We start from the raw sequence: 22,782 nt of genomic DNA, 5'->3' as shown, positions 1-22,782 counted from the left end.
GATCACCGCGCAGATCGATTTCCTGCTCGATGCCCGCGGGCAGACAATAGCGGAAATCGAGCGGAAGATAAGGAAGCACCCGCGGGGAAGAGCAGGAATCGATCCGGGCGGCCGCAGGGGGACGAGCGGGGACACGCGGGGACGCGGCGGGAGTCGATCCGGCGGCTAATCGATCGCTCCGTGTATTCGTAGCATTAGGGTCCATTTCCACTTGTGCAGTGCGGAATCGCCGCTGATTCCCCGCTGACGAAATCGCATGCGGGTGCGATTCCGCATGCGTATTTTACCACAATTTCGCATGCGTTTTCGCATAGGTTAGTATTTATGCAATTTTAACCATGTCACTGCCTGTGTGATTTAACATTAGTTTCTATGCAAAATCGCTTGCGAAATCTTTATAAAATACGCATGCCAAAACCACGTGCGATTTCCCTATTAAATACATTAGCGGCGATTCGCATAGCGGTGTGCGGGGTGCAAATTCTGAGGGCTCTTCTGTGCAGATTTCTCCTGCACAGAAAAACGCTCAGGATTACTGAAAAGTGGAAACAGGGCCATCCACTTGTATTGGCTATGCGAATCCGCATGCGGATAACGCATGCGGATTCGCAATAGTGGAAACAGGTTCTCAAATGGAACTAGAGACGAAGCACCCTCATGTATTTTACCATATATATCAGTGGGAACATTAGAGAAAACACCTACCCTGCTCTCTGTTTCATCCTTCACTGCTCAGCCTGCTTGTTAACAGCCCTGATAAAATCCCCGACTGAGCATTCAGTCTGGCTCTGCTCAGGAATCATTATAGCCGAGTCTGTCTTCTCTGGTGTCTTTTCAAGCCCAAGCCTGCCCCCTTGTGGCTCTGCTTTCTCCTTTCTTTATACTTGCAGCATCACAGAGAGCTGTGATAAGATGGGAGGAGCTGCTGGTGCCGAGGAAGGAGCTATGAAAAATGTTTTTTTTTTTATCTATATTTGGTAGTCATAAGAGGTTTTTTAGAAATGGTGATTTCATTTTGCACACAGCCCACTAAATAATATGCTTTTCTGATAAACTGTGTTTTGCATGGAGTTTTAGTAAAAAAAAAGCACAAAAAACGGCACACCAGAGCAGCAAAAATAGCAGGTATAGTATTTATTTTGTAAAATCTATCGGGGGATATGTTTATTTTGTGCCAAAGCGTTCATCTCTGGTTTCCTTTAAACCTACTACCAAAAAAGGAGCAGAACAGCAAACAAACAGTTAAACACAGCACTTTGCTCTGCACTGGACAGTTCCTTCAGCTTATGATCTGCATCCAAAGTGGTGATAACATTATGTTTTGTTTACATTCCTCAGATGTTACATTCTTAGGCCTGGTTCACACTTGTGTTGCAGTGGCAAACGGATCCTTGAAAATGGATCTAAGTACTGGTCGATCAGATCTGTTTTCATTCTGTTTCCGTTCCGCTGCCTCCCTTCCATCCCCCCCCCCCCCCCCAGACCCCCACCCCTAAAGTCAGTGTTGTTTCCGTTCCACTGCCTCCCTTCCATCCCCCCCCCCCAGACCCCCACCCCTAAAGTCAGTGTATTTTTCTATTTAGAATGATCCACTTCTTCACTAGTGTGGAGAAACGTTCCGTTTTCTCATTGACCCCACTGCAGCGTTTCAGCTTTCGTTCCGCTCAACTCAGCAGTCCGGATATATTGCTGCAGAACCAAAGTTGTGGTCAGCGGATTGTGTGGAATGAATCAGTTTGAATGGATGGATGTTAACGGATCCATAGGTTAACACTGGATCCGTCCCCATCTGTTACGATCTGTTCCCTTCCAATCTGAGAACAGGCCATTTTTTTTACTCTTATGTGAACCGGGTCTTAGCTGTGCTGAGAAGGAGCTCTCTCTGCTTCTAGCCATTCAGAAGAGCTCACTAGAAAATTTTAATATATAATTTTTTAGCAGCTATGAATTAAATACAATGGCAGATTTCAGAGCAGACAAACTGTACTTTGGAAACCTGTACTTTGTAAATGGATAATATTACTTGTGCACAAAAGCAAACATAGCTGTATGTATAATAAAAAAAAGTAGGAAAACAGATTTTTATTGAATGTTATGTCAGAGTTTTAATGAAACAGAAGTTTATTATTATACAGAATTGTAAAAATAGATGTATGCATTCTGCAAGGCCAGGATTTTTTTCTGCTTGCTTGAGACTTCTGGCTAGCGAAGTTCTGGATAACAAGGTTTTTACTGTCCTATGGAACAGATTGTGTAGGTGAACTCTCATGTTACATGGATGTAGTAAAATTGGTCAGAGATTGGCCAATCAAAATTGAAAGTGTGTACCAGGCTTGGTCAGAGATTGTCCAATCAAAATTGAAAGTGTGTACCAGGCTTAAAAAATTAGCACAAAGGGGGCTACACAAGGACCCTGGGGGAGGAGGGGGGAGGGGAAGCTCAGTAAGGCTGCTGTAAACCATCTTTGGCCAACAGCAAATAATTGTCAACAATTCAAGCCACTCTTCCTGGATTGCTGATCTTCTCTATTTATCTCCAGTATAGACATCAGGTCATGTGACGTGTGATTTATGGACAGGTCCTCTTTAACATCCTTTGCTGTACAATCATTTTGTATTTACATTGGTTCGGCTTTAAGAACCCCGGTGATAAAGTAGCTCCTCCTCCTTCCTCTACTTGGCATTGGGACACACATAGCAGGTGTAGTTATGCAGAGGTTCCTATAAGGGAGAGAAATATAGAAACATGTCATTTCTATTGCTCAAATAGCAGCAACCTCAATAAGCTGGCTCTGATCCAGTGACCAGGCCGAGGGGTAGGCACTAGGCAAGCAAGGCACGTGACTAAGGGCCCGTTTCCACTATCGCGAATCCGCATGCGTTGCCCGCATGCGGATTCGCACAGTCAGTACAAGTGGATGGGACTGTTTCCACTTGTGCGTTTCCCCGCACGTTTTTTTTCTGTGCAGGAAAAATCTGCAGGGTAGGGCCCTCAGAATTCGCCTGCGTGTGGAATGCAGGCGAATCGCACGCAATGTATTTAATAGGGAAATCGCATGCGTTTTCCCCATGCGTTTTTTGCCGCGATTTCGCATGCGATTTCGCATAGGTATTAATGTTAATTTACACAGGCAGTGACATGGTTAATTTCGCATACAGCCTTACCTATGCGAAATCGCATGCGAAATCGCGGCAAAAAACGCATGTGGAATCGCACCCGCATGCGATTTGCCTGCGGTGATTCGCCGGCGATTCCGCAACGCTATAGTGGAAACGGGCCCTAAAGCACAGCAATAAGCGTAGGGAAAGGGGGTCAACAAAACTTTTGTGGAGTTTATTTATAAAAATTGTGTGGAGCTGAAGTTGGGTCAGTTCTGGCAGTGGCAGGGTGCTGCACCCACATCTCAGAAAATCAGAATCAAGGGGAAGAAGGTGTCATTTCTAAACATTGTATTGTCCTTCCTGCTTTCTGTTATACATGTGGCTGCTTTTTGTTATGGTTTGCTACATATGTAGCTGCTTTTTTGTTATGTTTTTGTTATATAGGCGACTGCATTTTATCATTTTTTGTTATATGCTGTATGTGGCTGTTTTTTGTTACTTTTTGCTACATATGTGGCTGCTTTTTGTTTTATATATATATATATATATATATATATATATATATATATATATATATATATATATATATATATACACATATACCGTGGGTTGCAAAAGTATTCGGCCCCCTTGAAGTTTTCCACATTTTGTCACATAACTGCCACAAACATGAAACAATTTTATTGGAATTCCACATGAAAGACCAATACAAAGTGGTGTACACATGAGAAGTGAAACGAAAATCATACATGATTCCAAACATTTTTTACAAATAAATAACTGCAAAGTGGGGTGTGCATAATTATTCGGCCCCCTTTGATCTAAGTGCACTCTGTTGCCTATAGACATTGCCTGATGAGTGCTAATGACTAAATAGAGAGCACCTGTGTGTAATCTAATGTCAGTACAAATACAGCTGCTCTGTGACGGCCTCAGAGGTTGTCTAAGAGAATACTGGGAGCAACAACATCATGAAGTCCAAAGAACACACCATACAGGTCAGGGATCAAGTTATTGAGAAATTTAAAGCAAGCTTAGGCTACAAAAAGATTTCCAAAGCCTTGAACATCCCACGGAGCACTGTTCAAGCGATCATTCAGAAATGGAAGGAGTATGGTACAACTGTAAACCTACCAAGACAAGGCCATCCACCTAAACTCACAGGCCGAAGAAGGAGAGTGCTGATCAGAAATGCAGTCAAGAGGCTCATGGTGACTCTGGACGAGCTGCAGAGATCTACAGCTCAGGTGGGGGAATCTGTCCATAGGACAACTATTAGTCATGCACTGCACAAAGTTGGCCTTTATGGAAGAGTGGCAAGAAGAAAGCCATTGTTAACAGAAAGCATAAGAAGTCCCGTTTGCAGTTTGCCACAAGCCATGTGGGAGACACAGCAACCATGTGGAAGAAGGTGCTCTGGTCAGATGAGACCAAAATGGAACTTTTTGGCCAAAATGCAAAACGCTATGTGTGGCGGAAAACTAACACTGCACATCACTCTGAACACACCATCTCCACTGTCAAATATGGTGGTGGCAGCATCATGATCTGGGGGTCAGGGTGCATCTCTTCAGCAGGGACAGGGAAGCTGGTCAGAGTTGATGGGAAGATGGATGGAGCCAAATACAGGGCAAACTTGGAAGAAAACCTCTTGGAGTCTGCAAAAGACTTGAGACTGGGGCGGAGGTTCGCCTTCCAGCAGGACAATGACCCTAAACATAAAGCCAGGGCAACAATGGAATGGTTTAAAACAAAACATATCTATGTGTTAGAATGGCCCAGTCAAAGTCCAGATCTAAATCCAATCGAGAATCTGTGGCAAGATCTGAAAACTGCTGTTCACAAACGCTGTCCATCTAATCTGACTGAGCTGGAGCTGTTTTGCAAAGAAGAATGGGCAAGGATTTCAGTCTCTAGATGTGCAAAGCTGGTAGAGACATACCCTAAAAGACTGGCAGATGTAATTGCAGCAAATGGTTGTTCTACAAAGTACTGACTCAGGGGGCCGAATAATTACGCACACCCCACTTTGCAGTTATTTGTAAAAAATGTTTGGAATGATGTATGATTTTCGATCCACTTCCCACATGTACACCACTTTGTATTGGTCTTTCACGTGGAATTCCAATAAAATTAATGCATGTTTGTTGCAGTAATGTGACAAAATGTGGAAAACTTCAAGGGGGCCGAATACTTTTGCAACCCACTGTATATATATATATATATATATATATATATATATATATATATATATATATATATATATATATATATATATATATAGCTGTTTTTTGTTATCTTTTGTTATACTGTACATGTGGAAGACGGCAGGTTTTTTTTTTTTTTTTGGGGGGGGGGGGGTTGTTTTTTGGGGGGAGGTCTAAGCTGACTTTCTGTTTTCCCACTATGTCAGGCCTAAAGAGGTGAAGTATTTTACAATAGGCATTAACATATATCTACATGTTGACACCATTGAAGCTGATTGGCTATCAGAAGCTAGTTGTATAGTTGTTGACTTGTCTTAAACCCCTGAATTTTCCAAGCTGTTTAAACACTTGAGGACCGCAGTGTTAAACCCCCCTAAAGACCAGGCCTTATTTCACAAAAAGGGCCACTGCAGCTTTAAGGCCTTGCTGCAGGGCCCTACAACAGAGCACATACGTGATTTCCCCCCCTCCCCCCTTTCTCCCCACCAACAGAGCTTTCTGTTGGTTGGTTCGCCTATTTCATTTTCCGCCTTACCCGAACGGAGAACCGCTAGCGCTAGGTCAATATATCAAGCCTTGTCAAGCTTGTCGGGGAGGATGCCGAGACACTTCGGGGGAGCCAGCGCTGGACTGCCTGCAGCTACAGGGGAGGGAGAAGCTTTATTGGGACCCTGAGGCTCCCCCCTCCCGAGGTGAGTACCCCCCAAAGTAGTTTTTTTTTAGCACAGAATCTCTTTTAATCGATAGAGCAAGTTCACTTTTAATTGATACATTTCTTACTTTCCAATGTTATTAAGAAATAAAACTGATTATGAAATAAAACTGAAAAATGATGATAGAAAGTACCAGTGAGGTTTGAATGATAAAAGTACTTCTTTTGCTTATGAATTCTTTGTGATATGCATAATGAGGGGTGTGGATGGGCGTGGCTAGTGGTGTGGCAGGGGCGTGTCTTAAAATGTTTGTTTTTCTTAACTCAAAAAGTTAAGAGGCATGCGTCTGGTCATCCTAAGCACGGCTGACACGAGGCACAGTTTGGTAAACTCGGCAATATTGTAGAGAAAAGAAATCACCTCTTTTCCGCTGGCAGCAGCATTGTGCTTGTCCAGCAGGGCCTTAATACGGGCGCCGTAATCTGGGTGGACATCGGTGAAGTTCTTAACCTGCAAAATGAGAGAAATAAGAGAGGCGTAGCCTGAAATTAAAAATCCACCCACGTCACACACACACACCCATGTAAGGCCCGGTTCACACTTGCGGTGGCCCTCCGGAATCGCCGTGCCGGAGACGCACCGCTTGCAGAACGGACGGAACGGACCCACGGCATAGCAATGAAAGCCTATGCGTCCGTTCACATGCGTCCGTTCTGCCGAACCGGATCCGGACCGGATCCGGGCCGGATCCGGACTCCGGCCTCCGTTCCAACATGCGCTATTTTTTCATCCGGCTCCTCCGGCAGCCGTATCCGGGGCGGAGCCGGACTGCACCATCCGGCCAATACACACCAATGGGAACCGGAGAGCGCACAACACACTGGCTGAGAAATCCGGATGTTCTACCCCACTTCCTATGGGGATTGTTGCGGCGATATTGGATGGGGACACATGGGCAAGCATTTTGGAGTGGAGCAGCACAGCTGGATCCGGATCTGGAGATGTTGGCAGCATGTCGGAGGTGGAGGTGAGTGCTAAACAGCAGAGGGCCTGATTCCACAGGTCCCCCTTCTGCTGACCTCCCAGACCCCAACATTTTTTTTTGTTTTTAACGTAACTTTTGCCAAACGGATCCGGATCGCATCCTGATGGACACCTGATGCAACCTGACCGGATCCGGATCGGATCCGGATCAGAACCGTACGGTTCCGATCCGGATCCGGTCCGGATCCGGTCAGGTCATCCGGTCCGTTTGGCAAACAACCGCTAATGTGAACCGGGCCTTACTCCGCTAACCACGTGGGACGCGTGTATGCAGATTGCAGATGGAGCCTGGAGCCAGAGGCAGACATGGACAGGTAAAGTACACTGCACCAGGCACTAGGGGGGGCACATTTTACATTAGGGGGACAGTCACAGTACAAGGGTTTTTGTCACCTTTTGCCATTCTTCCCAATATTGCGCACCCGATCGACCACAACAGCCTGACAGCTTGCAGCATGTCTAATTGATACATGCGCCCAATTTCGACCCGAAATTGGTCCCATTGTAGATCGGGCATGCTCTTGGCGGCGCCAATTTTCATCCAGTTCGATAATAATTATCGAATTGGAAGGTAAATTGACCGCCAAGTTGATGGATATATGGCCACCTTAACTCTAGATATATCAGCTATGGGAAATAAGTAACAGTGGAAACAGGTCAATTGCCAAAGCAAAGGCCTCACCCCTTGCCCTTTCAATGCTCCCATTGGCTGCTAGGGATGGTTGGAAGTGCCGATTTACGCTACAGCTGTATTCTGACAATATTTAGCAGTTTTCCGATTTGCGCAGATTTCCGTTTTCCGTGAAAAAATTCCGTCTAACGCTTACCGCACTACAAATCCTGATTCTCTGATTGCCTTATTCATTCCGAGTCCTCTGACTGGCTTAAAATTGCCGAATATTAGTATGGCGGATTTCCACAGCAATTTTCGCTACTACTTACTGCAATACAAATCCTCATTCTCTGATTGGATTATTCCTCCGGAGTCTTCTGATTGGCTTAAAATTACCGATTATCGGTATAGCAGAAATTTCAGCGATTTCCGCACTAGCATTCCGATGCTGTAATGCGATTTCCGATCGGAAATGCGGAAATTTCCGCTCCTCTTAATCGAATGAGCATCGCTATTGGCTGCTCAGCTGGTCAGGTGACTCTCCACAGAGCTGCAGAAGGCAGGCAGCACATTTCCCCTCACAGCGGAATGTGTTGTCATGTTTGCTATGAAGCCCGATCCAGTTCCTTACAGTACCGTTGGCTATAGAGATCTGCCGCAGCGGCGAGATACTTACCGCTCTGTCCTGAATAAAGAGCTGAGCGTTCTTCAGGCTGTTGGCGATATTCTCACACAGTCTCTGGCGTTCGGGTCCTTCCAGAATATCCGTGTAGAAAGCTCTCGCCTAAAACCAAAACAGGATGTCAGTGATAGTGACAGTGTTTATAAACTATTGGTGGCCACACATGTTACAATTTTGTTGTTCAATTTTACCCCAATTCGATTGAAATGATCGATTGTGATCGTTTTTCTCAATTAAAATTTATCTGAAAAGTTGGAAAAATGAGATCAATTTTGTCAGAAGTTTTGTCGGCGCCAGGAAGTGATGCAAGCGCTGGAACGCAACGATGGAACGGAAGAAGGAAGGTGAGTGATTGCTGACCCGGCCCACTCACTGCTGACTTTAAATGCTGGGAAAATAGCTGGAGGGAGAGCGTGGTCGGGGGAGCCCCAGGAGAGAGAGGGGGGGGGGCTGACCCCCTTCCCCACCACTGTGCCCGCTGCTCCCCCTTCCTGCTACCCCCTCCCCAGTCCCCACCACTGTGCCTGCTGCTCCCCCTTCCTGGCTGCTACCCCCTCCAGCTTAGCGCCCCCCACCAACGGCCAGACAAGTGCCCCCCACTTCCGCCACCTGATGAACCTCATGGGTGGTCCGAGGGCTGCCTCTCTGTGTGCCTGCTGCTGTGTATATTTATCTCTAGACAATGTCTCCTTCTGCGTAAAAAATAAAACAGACAGCTCAGAATGCTGCACTTTACATAGCAGTCTGTAAAAACGCTCCACTTAAAGAGACTCTGAAGCCAAGAAAAAAACAGGTTTTTACTTAAAAAAAACTGTTTAACATAATTGCCCCACCTAAAACGCCGCATCCCCGCAGCTGAAAACTCCACAAATCACTAAAACTCCCTGGGACACATTGCGGGACTCCTTCCGGATAGAGGCAGAGCTTTGGGCTCATGGGCTGTAGCTCTGCCCCTACTTGCGTCAATCGGCGCTGATCGTCGTCTCTCCCCACCCCTCTCAGTCTTCTTTCACTGAGAGGGGTGGGGAGAAGCAGCGATCTGCGCAGATTGACACCCATGGAGGAAGAGCTACAGCCCAAAGCTCTGCCTCCCCCGGGCAGCAAAATCCACGACCAGGAAAGTCGTGGATTTTTGCCCCAGGAGTTAGGGGTTGATAACTGAGTTTTCAGCCGCGGTGATGCAGCATTTTAGGTGGGGAAATTATGTTAAACAGATTTTTAAAGTAAAAATCATTTTTTTTATCTTGGCTTCAGAGTCTCTTTAACAACAGCTTAGGCCAGGTGATAACTCCTCACACACTTTACACTTGCATTCCTCTCTGTGAATGAACATGAACTTTAGAATGTGTCATTATTTTAAGAATTGAAAACTTAACTTTAGAAATCGCTTCTTAGAGCTCTCACCATTGTCAATTAGCAGGCATAAGTTTGTAGCACTCATTATGCTACTCTGATAAGGCACACTAACTCTAATAAGGCACGTTAACTCGGATAAGGCATGCTCACTCTGATAAGGCATGGTACCTCTGATAAGGTGTGGTAACTCTGATAAGGCATGTTAGCTATAATAAGGCATGTTAATTCTGATAAGGCACGTTATTTGTTATAGTGAATCAACCCCAAAGAGAGGTGGCACGTGATGGATCACTAAACAACATCATGGGACAGGTGTACACTCGCTAGGTTCTCTGCCAAGACCTCGCAGAGCGATCACCTAGGTCGTGGTTTCCTAGCAGATGTGTGAGCCTGTAGTAGGGAAGTCTCAGCTGAAGGTGGGCACCTATTGGTGCACAGCCTTGTTTTCTGACAGCAGCTGGTGCTTCTAAGGTAGTAAGGTTGCCTAATGTGCAAACTTACTACCAGATAGATGCCCAACGACCCATCACAGGGTAACTTCACAAACGGTCTGCTGAGTTGTGTCATATCAGAACATAGTGAGATTCTGAAAGTTAGTGGCTGTGTGACTGCAGTTGTGTCCAGCCCCCACAATGAAAAACAACTTTCTACTTCAAGGAAAACTGAAATCAGAAGAATATGGAGGCTGCCATATTTATTTCCTTTTAAACAATGCCAGTTTCCTGTCAGCCCTGCTGATTTCTTTGGCTGCAGTAATGTCTGAATCAGACACCTGAAACAAGCACGTGGCCAATCTAGCCAGACTTCAGTTAGAAACACCTGATCTGCTGCATGCTTGTTTAGGGGCTATGGCTAAAAGTATTAGAGGCAGAGGATCAGCAGGATAGCCAGGAAACTGGTATTGCAGCGGTCTTACACCCAGCATTACAACTTTGCTTTAATAGATTGCTTACAGCTTAAAGAGAATCTGTATTGTTAAAATCGCACAAAAGTAAACATACCAGTGCGTTAGGGGACATCTCCTATTACCCTCTGTCACAATTTCGCCGCTCCTCGCCACATTAAAAGTGGTTAAAAACAGTTTTAAAAAGTTTGTTTATAAACAAACAAAATGGCCACCAAAACAGGAAGTAGGTTGATGTACAGTACAGTATGTCCACACATAGAAAATACATCCATACACAAGCAGGCTGTATACACCCTTCCTTTTGAATCTTAAGAGATCATTTGTGTGTTTCTTTCCCCCTGCAGCTATCTTCCACTGAAGTGTCAGGCTGTTTCTTCCTGCAGAGTGCAGACAGCTCTGCCTGTATGTAATTCCTCAGTATGTGAAAGCCCAGCCAGCTCAGAGGAGGATTTATCTAGCTTGTAAAAGATAAGAGAGAAGAGAGAAGCTGTCCTAATCTAAATAATACACAGGCAGTGTGCAGAGAGGGGCCTGGAGGGGGGAGATGCATCACAGAACCACAACACTGAAGAACTTGGCAGCCTTCCAGACACAGGCTGACAAGTCTGACAAGAGAGAGATAAGTTGATTTATTACAGAGATGGTGATAGCAGAACGTGCTGCAGTAAGCCAGAACACATTAGAATAGCTTTTGGAACTTGTAGGATGATAAAAAACAGGATGCAATTTTTGTTACGGAGTCTCTTTAACAACTATTGTGCCAGATTTTTTTTTAAGCAGAAATTCACTGAATGGTTTAAACACAGCATTTTAGTGTTGTATTCAGCTAGAATTCCGCATCCCAGCTGAACTTTAGATACAAATGTATCATGTTTGGAATGTAAATAAAACTCTGTAAAGCCTGTCTGGGAAGCCCTCTGTGCTCTCTCAGAGAGGCTTTTGTTTATTTACATTCCAAACATGATACATTTGTATCTAAAGCTCAGCTGGGAGGCGGAATTCTAGCTGAATACAGCACTAAAATGCTGTGTTTAAACCATTCAGTGAATTTCTGCTTAAAAAAATTCTGGCATAATAGTTTTTAAGCTGCCAGCAATCTATTAAAGCAAAGTTGAAATGCTGGGTGTTAAAAGGGATTAAATATGGCAGCCTCCATATCCCTCTCACTTCAGTTGTCCTTTAATAAATTCAGTCTAGCCTAGATTCACTACAAAGTGGTACCTTCTGTGGATGTGTGCAAGCAAATAGCACAACCTCGAATTCACTCACATTTCAGCAATTCTCACTGTGTTCTAATATGAACTAGTTGACGGCCACAAGCCTTTTTCACGGTTAGCAGACACATGGGGTAAAAAAACAGTCCCCTTTTCCTGGACCACGTGTGTCCTCCAGCAGCTGCTTTGTGTCCTATGTGTGCTGCTCACCTGAGACACGTTGTCCTCTGCGGAGCTGTCATGGCGGTCCACGTCTCCGGGAGACTGAAAGGCGCTCTCCTTGTGGCACGGGATGTCCCGCGGGGATGTAAAGCTGTTGGGGTAATAGTTTGGGATGTGGCCTGCAAAGATGGCGGAATAAAGTGAGAGTGACATATGTGATAACAAGTAAGCACTGGTGCCTAAACTAATATATGTCAGAAATAGACACTCTCTTTAAAGACAAACTAAATCCAAAACTGAACAACGCAAATTGTCAACCAAATCATGTGGTGTAACCAGAGAGGAGGAAGCCCCCGCAAGTGCTGGGAAACTGATGAGAGAGTGGGTCCTGCTCTTCCCCTGATCCAGGGGTCCCCCCCCCCTCAACACTCCGCTGATTATGTCTCACTCTCTATTTATTATGGGGGAATGGCAGCAGAACAGAGGAGCTCACACTCTAATCCCTACCATAGTCATAGTGTAATGTCCTCCCATATTATTATTATTATGTATTTATATAGCACTGACATCTTCTGCAGCACATTACAGAGTACATAGTCATGTCACTGACTGTCCTCAGAGGAGCTCACACTCTAATCCTACCATAGTCATAGTCTAATGTCCTCCCATATTATTATTATTATGTATTTATATAGCACTGACATCTTCTGCAGTACATTACAGAGTACATAGTCATGTCACTGACTGTCCTCAGAGGAGCTCACAATCTAATCCTACCATAGTCTAATGTCCTGCCATATAATTATGTATTTATATAGCACTGACATCTTCTGCAGTACATTAGAGTACAGAGTACATAGTCATGTCACTGACTGTCCTCAGAGGAGCTCACACTCTAATCCTACCATAGTCATAGTCTAATGTCCTCCCATATTATTATTATGTATTTATATAGCACTGACATCTTCTGCAGCACTGTACAGAGTACATAGTCCTGTCACTGACTGTCCCCAGAGGAGCTCACAATCTAATCCTACCATAGTCATAGTGTAATGTCCTCCCATATTATTATTATGTATTTATATAGCACTGACATCTTCTGCAGCACATTACAGAGTACATAGTCATGTCACTGACTGTCCTCAGAGGAGCTCATACTCTAATCCCACCATAGTCATACTCTAATGTCCTACCATATTATTATTATTATGTATTTATATAGCACTGACATCTTCTGCAGTACATTACAGAGTACATAGTCCTGTCACTGACTGCCCTCAGAGGAGCTCACAATCTAATCCTACCATAGTCATAGTCTAATGTCCTACCATATTATTATTATGTATTTATATAGCACTGACATCTTCTGCAGCACTGTACAGAGTACATAGTCCTGTCACTGACTGTCCCCAGAGGAGCTCACAATCTAATCCTACCATAGTCATAGTGTAATGTCCTCCAATATTATTATTATGTATTTATATAGCACTGACATCTTCTGCAGCACATTACAGAGTACATAGTCATGTCACTGACTGTCCTCAGAGGAGCTAATACTCTAATCCCACCATAGTCATACTCTAATGTCCTACCATATTATTATTATTATGTATTTATATAGCACTGACATCTCCTGCAGCACATTACAGAGTACATAGTCATGTCACTGACTGTCCTCAGAGGAGCTCACACTCTAATCCTACCATAGTCCTAGTCTAATGTCCTACCATATTATTATGTATTTATATAGCACTGACATCTTCTGCAGCACATTACAGAGTACATAGTCATGTCACTGACTGTCCTCAAAGAGCTCACAATCTAATCCTACCTTAGCCATAGTCTAATGTCCTATCATATTATTATTATGTATTTATATAGCTCTGACATCTTCTGCAGCACATTACAGAGTACATAGTCATGTCACTGACTGTGCTCAGAGGTGCTCACAATCTAATCCTACCATACCCATAGTCTAATGTCCTACCATATTATTATTATGTATTTATATAGCACTGACATCTCCTGCAGCACATTACAGAGTACATAGTCATGTCACTGACTGTCCTCAGAGGTGCTCACAATCTAATCCTACCATACCCATAGTCTAATGTCCTACCCTATTATTATCATTATTATTATGTATTTATATAGCACTTATATAACAAAAATATTTGCAATAACATTAAGTTGCAGCTGTTGACGATGTGTATAGCAGTTGTATAATGGAAGTGAGGTTTTCCATGGATGATGGCCCAGGGGGGTAGGGGGGGTGAGAGGCAGATGACATGACGGCGAGCCCATACGGCTGAGCATGTGACCGGGATAGACAGCCGTGCTCTGTGCCCTGCGGACCCCGGGGTCTTATGACTCCTCACAACCGCTGAGCAGGGCTCAGACGTGACGAGGATCCTCAGTACAATTCTCTATTTTAGGATGACACAGCAGATATAATGGTCAGCTGGGGTCAGCTCAGCTCACATCCGATAAGTGGAGGAACCTGCGTGATGTTCGGGAGGGGGAGGGGAGGCGGTTTGCCATGCTACATACATTTCTGGAGACTGAATGTAAACCTGAGATGAAGGAAAAAGTTGGCTTTTACTTACATGTGGCTTATTCAAACCCCTCGTAGTCTGTTAAAGGTAAACTTTAACTAAAAAAACAAAACCCTGGGGGATACTTACCTCAGGAGAGGGAAGCCGCTGGATCGTAATGAGACTTCCCCCATCCTCCTCTGTCCCTCGCTTCCAGCGCTTGCTTCCCCAAAACCACAACCAACTGTAGTCATCTGCACAATACAGCAGATATGTTCCACATGGGCTGGATCTGAAAGCTGCGCCTGCGCAGGATGCTTTATGGAATATTTACCTTACCGGTGTTTGGGGGCTTCCAGCACTGGAGCCGAGGGACGGAGGAGAACGGGGGAAGCCTCATTAGGGTCCAGAAGCTTCCCCCTCCCCAGGTAAGTATCCCCAGAGGATGTTTCTTGGTTTTTTTTTATTACAGATTTTCTTTAAGTCCCTCAGTGTCTCCCTGGTCCCCTCTGTTGTTCCACTGTTAGCCCCGTTAAAGTTCACAAACTACTCATAAGTCACGTATCCCTCCCCCCCCCCCCCCCCCATACAAACACAACACGCCGCGCACACACACACACACAAACACACAGTGGCGTAGCTAAGGAGCTGTGGGCCCCGATGCAAGTTTTACAATGGGGCCCCCCAAGCACTGTATACATAACAATTCATGCGGCACACCAAAACCTGCCAATGGCAACTACAGTGTCAGAGGTGCAAGAGGGGGATGGGGAGCAGCTTGTTAAGGATTACCACTAATCAAAGTATCTATAGACGTGAATATTATGAGCACAGGACCAACTGAGAGCTAATATTGTAATTAAGGGAGGGCCCTTCGGGGCCCCTGTGGCCCAAGGGCCCCAATGCGGTTGCTACCTCTGCACCCCCTATTGCTACGCCCCTGCAAACACACACAACTTGTCGCACACACAACACACACCACACACAACACGCCGCACACACAACACACGCCACATACAGCACGCCGCACACACACACAACACACCACGCACACACGCACAACACGTCGCACACACACACACACCACATACAGCACGCCACACACACACACACACACACACACACACACACACACACACACACACACACACACACACACACACACACACACACACTGCACACACCACATGCCACACACACAACACACGCCACATACAGCACGCCGCACACACGCACACACACACACTGCACACACACACACACAACACGCCGCGGACACAAACACAACACGTCGCACACACACACAACACACACCACATGCCACACACACAACACACGCCACACACACACAACACGCCGCACACACAACACATGCCACATACAGCAGGCCGCACACACACACACACAACACGCCACACACACAGCACGGCGCAAACACACACACACACAACACACGCCACACACACACGCCACACACACACGCCACACACACACACACACAACACACGGCACACACACATACACACACACAACACACGCCACATACAGCACGCCGCACACACACACACATCACACACAACACATGCCACACAAAACACGCCGCACAAACACACACGACACGCCACACACACACGCCACACAACACACAACACGCCGCACGCTCACAACACTGGCCACACACCACACCGCGCACACACACACACGCCACACACCACACACACACAACACACACGCCACACACAAACAAATGCCACACACACACATGCCACACACCGCGCACACACAACACACACGCCACACACAAACAAATGCAACACACACGCCACCCACCGCGCACACACACAACACACACGCCACACACACACGCCACACACAAACAAATGCCACACACAGCACGCCACACACAACACGCCGCACACACACAGCACACAACACACACTACACGCCGCACACACAACACACGCCACGACACACACACACACACTACACTCACACTGTATATACACACACACACACACACTACACACACACTACACTCACACTACACTTGTGTGGCATGTGCACGCGTACCCTCGTATGTGTCATCACGCAGAGGACGTGAGGTCAGAGAAAGGGCGGAAGTACCATAAGGGTACTACCGCTGAACCACCTGCTGCCCGGCCTCCCTCAACGCGTCCTACTCCGACTCCTCCTCCTCAGTCACTTCATAGTGCCAGCCAGCCACTGCAGCAGCCAGCCACCACCACCGGTACTATTTTACTTTCGTCAAACTTTTGTATGGGGAAGCGGGCAGAGGGGGGAGCGCTAGCGGAGGGGGTGGGGGGAATTTCCGACCCCCTCCCGCGATCGGGGCATGCTCCCCCCTTATGCCTGCGACCCCATAGGGCCCCCAAAATGGGCATGTTCGGGGGTCCCATTGACTTCCATTGAGTTCGGGGTTCGGGCCGAACATGCCGAACATCTGGCCCATGTTCGGCAGAACGGACCCGAACCCGAACATCCAGGTGTTCGCCCAACACTATGCAGGACACACCAGCAGTCAATTTGCACCTGTTAGGATTGCGGGATGGGAGCTGTTGACCGCCCCACTGTGTTACGGACCACCCAAGCACAGAGTCTAAGTGACCACGGGTCTTCACCCATGACCCCTTGAGGGGGAAGCAGGACCACAACCCTTTGAGAGGGAAGTGGAACTTCGCTGCCTAGTGCCCACCAGGTTGCGCTCAGGATAGTCCCGCAGTGGTTTGGAGAACAGGTGATGACTCGATGTGGAGAGCCAGGCAACTAAGTATCGAGGTTGAGGTACAAGTCAAGGTCAGGGCAGGCGGAGATCAGGAAGGTCGGAGACAGGCCGGAGGTCAGGGCAGGCTGCAGACAGACGTAATCGGTAACACAAGCTAGGGGTCGAGACGGGCAGCAATCAGGAGTAGTCGGGGTCACAAGCCAAAGGTCAATATCAGGAGTACAACAGAATATAATAGCAGGTTCACAGGTACAACCTGCAAGAACTAACAGCACTGCTGTAAGGGGCAGAGCTGTTTAAATAGAGGCTTGGGCGCCAAAATTAACGCCTGCGCATGTGCGCAGCGCGCAACCTTATGCGCGCACTGCGCATGCGCGTGCATCACGCAATGCCATGCGCGCCATGACAGGAAGCAGGGACTACAAATCCCAGCGCGCGCGTAAGGGCACGCCCGCGGAGACGCTGGAGAGAACCAGGACGGTAAGCATGACAGCACCGTTGTCATCTTATGTTTGTAAGTAGCAATATACTCTTCCTGCCCCTTCCCATGTGCAGCCCTAGTCATTATCAGATGAGGTCCCCAATACATCCCCATATATGAGACATCACATGGTTTGTTCTTACTTGGAGGAGCGAACAGGCACATGGGACCGTCCCTCTGGTAGTTACACACACTGGCCACCTTGCGAGGGCAGTTCACCGGGATGTGCAGATAATTGGGTCCCAGCCGGTACCTGTGTGTGTCTGGGTAGGAGAAAAGACGACCCTGCCAAGAATTAAATCAGAACCAAAAGTAAGTCATAAAACAATCATAAAATCTGCTTACTGTAAGTGGAGATACATTTTTATTTGAGCTGATTGAAAAGAACAGGATCTCTTCAGGTCTGATCTACACAACGCCAAGATAAATGCTACATTATTGTACGCCTTAATTCCAAGCGTACAATCAGCCACCATGATAATACACTGGCTGGAAGGGTCAATGCTTCTAACAGTAACCCAGTTAGTGCAGGTATGGAAAATAACTAACAAATTAGCTGCTGCGTAATGCTGTCTAATAAAAAACAGTTTGTGACTAACGCTTAAAACACAGATAGGCAATGAGAAGAAGTCTCTTTATGTCAGCCACAAGCGAAGAGGATTCCTGTTAATCCCCTTCCCACAGTAAACCTCCTCCAAAACTCCAGACTGCACTCCAGAGTGATCAGGATCGCCAACGACCCCTCACATCAAGGCTTCTTCAGTCAGCTCCCATCAGGCCGGAGGCTTCAAGCCATCTCCACCTGGACCTCAAGGCATAGAAACACTTTTTTCCCCTCCGCTGTCTAACTTGTGAACTCTCTGCATGCCCTCCCCCCTCTAGCATCCATTTCACCCCCTTTTCCTCCTTTGGTTGCGGCCGCTGGTTATTATTATTGATAAACTGTTTACAGTGATACACTGTCTCTTGCTTATACTTCGCTGTTTATTGTGCGTCTTACCTCCTGCTATTTGTCCGGTATTCTCCCTGTATGTACCAAAACCAACTCTGGACACCACCCAGTCCTGCTCAGCGAATAAAACTGATTCTGAGTTTAGCAGGAGAGTTACACAACCTGACAGAATTTCCATGAAGGAGTAATACCCTAAACTTAACACTAGATGGCGATGAAACCCCTTTTTTCAGTCATTTTCCCATTCAGAGGGTAATCCTGACAGGTTTTACAGATTGGAAGGTTTTTTTTTATTCATTTATTTTTTTTTTCACTATTATTTACGTTGTAATTTATTTTTCACGTTTGCAAAGTCTCACCTGCTCAGGCATTGTCACACATAAGAAATATACACTCACCTAAAGGATTATTAGGAACACCATACTAATATGGTGTTTGACCCCCTTTTGCCTTCAGAACTGCCTTAATTCTATGTGGCATTGATTCAACAAGGTGCTGAAAGCATTCTTTAGAAATGTTGGCCCATATTGATAGGATAGCATCTTGCAGTTGGAGATTTGTGGGATGCACATCCAGGGCAGGAAGCTCCCGTTCCATTACATCCCAAAGATGCTCTATTGGGTGGAGATCTGGTGACTGTGGGGCCATTTTAGTACAGTGACCTCATTGTCATGTACAAGAAACCAATTTGAAATGATTGGAGTTTTGTGACATGGTGCATTATCCTGCTGGAAGTAGAGGATGGGTACATGGTGGTCATGAAGGGATGGACATGGTCAGAAACAATGTTCAGGTAGCCCGTGGCATTTAAACGATTCCCAATTGGCACTAAAGGGCCTAAAGTGTGCCAAGGAAACATCCCCCACACCATTACACCACCACCACCAGCAGGCTGCACAGTGGTAACAAGGCATGATGGATCCAGGTTCTCGTTCTGTTTACGCCAAATTCTGACTCTACCATTTGAATATCTCAACAGAAATCGAGACTCATCAGACCAGGCAACATGTTTCCAGTCTTCAACTGTCCAATTTTGGTGAGCTTGTGCAAATTGTAGCCTCTTTTTCCTATTTGTAGTGGAGATGAGTGGTACCCGGTGGGGTCTTCTGCTGTTGTAGCCCATCCGCCTCAAGGTTGTGCGTGTTGTGGCTTCACAAATGCTTTGCTGCATACCTCTGTTGTAATGAGTGGTTATTTTAGTCAACGTTGCTCTTCTATCAGCTTGAATCGGTCAGCCCATTCAGGGGTGCAGCTAAGGTTTTTGTGGCCCCAAGCGGACTGTAGCAAGAGGCCCTGTCGAAAAATGGGTGTGGTTATCCCGCATAAGTGGGCATGGCCATGACATGTGGGTGGAGCAGGAGGGCAGATTGGGGCGGGGCTGTTTGCGGGGAAAAAATGGATGTTGGGGTGATTGAGGCGCGCGTAGCATTACAGCATGACATTGTATGGGCGAAGCTTAAAGAGAACCAGAGATGAAGCAACCTCATGTATTTTACCTTATAAATCAGTGGGAACATGACAGTAAACACCTAATCTGCTCTTTGTTACATTGTTCTCTGTTTAATTTGCCTGTTATCACCTCTAAGATAAGAATCCCGACTAAGCAGTCGGTCTGGCTTTGCTACAGAATAATTATAGCTGAGACTGTGTTCTTTGCTGTCTTCAAGTCCAAGCCTGCCCCCTGCTGGCTTTGCTCAGGAATCATTATAGCTGAGTCATTATAGCAAAGCCAGAATCAATGCTCAGTCCGGGATTCTTATCTCAGCTAGATAACAGACACTTTTAGCAGTGAGGATGGAACAGAGAGCATGGTAAATGTTTTCTCTAATGTTCCCACTGATTTCTATGGTAAAATACACAAGGGTGCTTCGTCTCTGGTTCACTTTAACCGTAGCACAGCAAATATAGCCAACTATGACCATTAAATAATAAATGCAGCAACAGTTACCCCAGACACCAGAAAATAAAAACGCAATTTGGGCCACATTTCAGCAGAAATCAAACGCAATTAGGGCACATTTTCAGCAGAAATCAAACGCGATTAGGGCACATTTTCAGCAGAAATCAAACGCAATTAGGGCCACATTTTCAGCAGAAATCAAACGCAATTAGGGCAGAGTTCAGCAGAAATCAAACGCAATTAGGGCCACATTTTCAGCAGATATCAAACGCAATTAGGGCACAGTTCAGCAGAAATCAATCGCAATTAGGGCCACATTTTCAGCAGATATCAAACGCAATTAGGGCACAGTTAAGCAGATATCAATCGCAATTAGGGCCACATTTTTAGCAGATATCAAACGCAATTAGGGCACAGTTCAGCAGAAATCAAACGCAATTAGGGCCACATTTTCAGCAGATATCAAACGCAATTAGGGCACAGTTCAGCAGAAATCAATCGCAATTAGGGCCACATTTTCAGCAGATATCAAACGCAATTAGGGCACAGTTCAGCAGATATCAATCGCAATTAGGGCCACATTTTTAGCAGATATCAAACGCAATTAGGGCACAGTTCAGCAGAAATCAATCGCAATCAGGGCAGAGTTCAGCAGAAATCAAACGCAATTAGGGCCACATTTTCAGCAGATATCAAACGCAATTAGGGCACAGTTCAGCAGAAATCAATCACAATTAGGGCCACATTTTCAGCAGATATCAAACGCAATTAGGGCACAGTTCAGCAGAAATCAATCGCAATTAGGGCCACATTTTCAGCAGATATCAAACGCAATTATGGCACAGTTCAGCAGAAATCAATCGCAATTAGGGCCACATTTTCAGCAGATATCAAACGCAATTAGGGCACAGTTCAGCAGAAATCAATCGCAATTAGGGCCACATTTTCAGCAGATATCAAACGCAATTAGGGCACAGTTCAGCAGATATCAATCGCAATTAGGGCACATTTTCAGCAGATATCAAACGCAATTAGGGCACAGTTCAGCAGAAATCAATCGCAATTAGGGCCACATTTTCAGCAGATATCAAACGCAATTAGGGCACAGTTCAGCAGAAATCAATCGCAATTAGGGCCACATTTTCAGCAGATATCAAATGCAATTAGGGCACAGTTCAGCAGAAATCAATCGCAATTAGGGCCACATTTTCAGCAGATATCAAACGCAATTAGGGCACAGTTCAGCAGAAATCAATCGCAATTAGGGCCACATTTTCAGCAGATATCAAATGCAATTAGGGCACAGTTCAGCAGAAATCAATCGCAATTAGGGCCACATTTTCAGCAGATATCAAACGCAATTAGGGCACAGTTCAGCAGAAATCAATCGCAATTAGGGCCACATTTTCAGCAGATATCAAACGCAATTAGGGCACAGTTCAGCAGAAATCAATCGCAATTAGGGCTGCAAAAAGAAAAGAATTTACTCACCTGGCAGGCTGGCACTGGCAGAAGTGTTCTCTCCCCGTCTCCTCTCCCGGCCGGCTCCTCAGGCGCGCAGTTCCCACGGAGCTCCCTCCCTGACTTCCTCTTCCAATCTCCCGCGCTGATTCATGCAGGGCTACGGGAAGATGGCCACCCGAAGCCCTGTACTGGAGACATAGTCTGAGTCTCCAGAGCAGGGCTTCGGCGGCGGCCATCTTCCTGTAGCCCTGCTCTGCTCTGCCAGTGCCAGCCCCGCGGAGCTGCGGGGAAAAAGTGACGTCACGCCGACGTCACGGAGCCGCCGAGGCCCCTAAGATCGTGAGGCCCTAAGCGACCGCTTGGTTCGCTTTATGCCTCGCGGCGCCCCTGAGCCCATTCTCCTCTGACCTCTAGCATCAACAAGGCATTTTCGCCCACAGGACTGCCGCATACTGGATGTTTTCCCTTTTCACACCATTCTTTGTACACTCAAGAAATGGTTATGCGTGAAAATCCCAGTAACTGAGCAGATTGTGAAATACCCAGACCGGCCCGTCTGGCACCAACAACCATGCCACGCTCAAAATTGCTTAAATCACCTTTCTTTCCCATTCTGACATTCAGTTTGGAGTTCAGGAGATTCTTGACCAGGACCACACCCCTAAATGCATTGAAGCAACTGCCATGTGATTGGTTGATTAGATAATTGCAGTAATGAGAAATTGAACAGGTGTTCCTAATAATCCTTTAGGTGAGTGTATACGGTAGG

General features: G+C 46.1%; 1 protein-coding gene across 1 annotated transcript in view; it reads right to left on the bottom strand.

Moving 5' to 3' along the window:
• Positions 1-2,079: 2,079 nt before the first annotated feature.
• Positions 2,080-22,782, bottom strand: part of LOC137538585 (catalase-like) — a 68,464-nt gene continuing 47,761 nt past the window's right edge. Inside the window, exons 9-13 of the mRNA XM_068260844.1 lie at positions 17,841-17,982; positions 11,988-12,118; positions 8,295-8,402; positions 6,382-6,471; positions 2,080-2,720 (exon numbers count right to left, since the gene is read on the bottom strand). Of these exons, the coding sequence (XP_068116945.1) occupies positions 2,673-2,720; positions 6,382-6,471; positions 8,295-8,402; positions 11,988-12,118; positions 17,841-17,982 (519 nt within the window). The 3' untranslated portion in view covers positions 2,080-2,672. The remainder of the gene's footprint in view (positions 2,721-6,381; positions 6,472-8,294; positions 8,403-11,987; positions 12,119-17,840; positions 17,983-22,782) is intronic.

Source organism: Hyperolius riggenbachi, chromosome 11 (assembly GCF_040937935.1).
Source record: "Hyperolius riggenbachi isolate aHypRig1 chromosome 11, aHypRig1.pri, whole genome shotgun sequence".
NCBI classification, from domain to species: domain Eukaryota; kingdom Metazoa; phylum Chordata; class Amphibia; order Anura; family Hyperoliidae; genus Hyperolius; species Hyperolius riggenbachi.
Note: the sequence above shows the minus strand (reverse complement) of the source record. Positions and strands in the feature narration are given on the sequence as shown.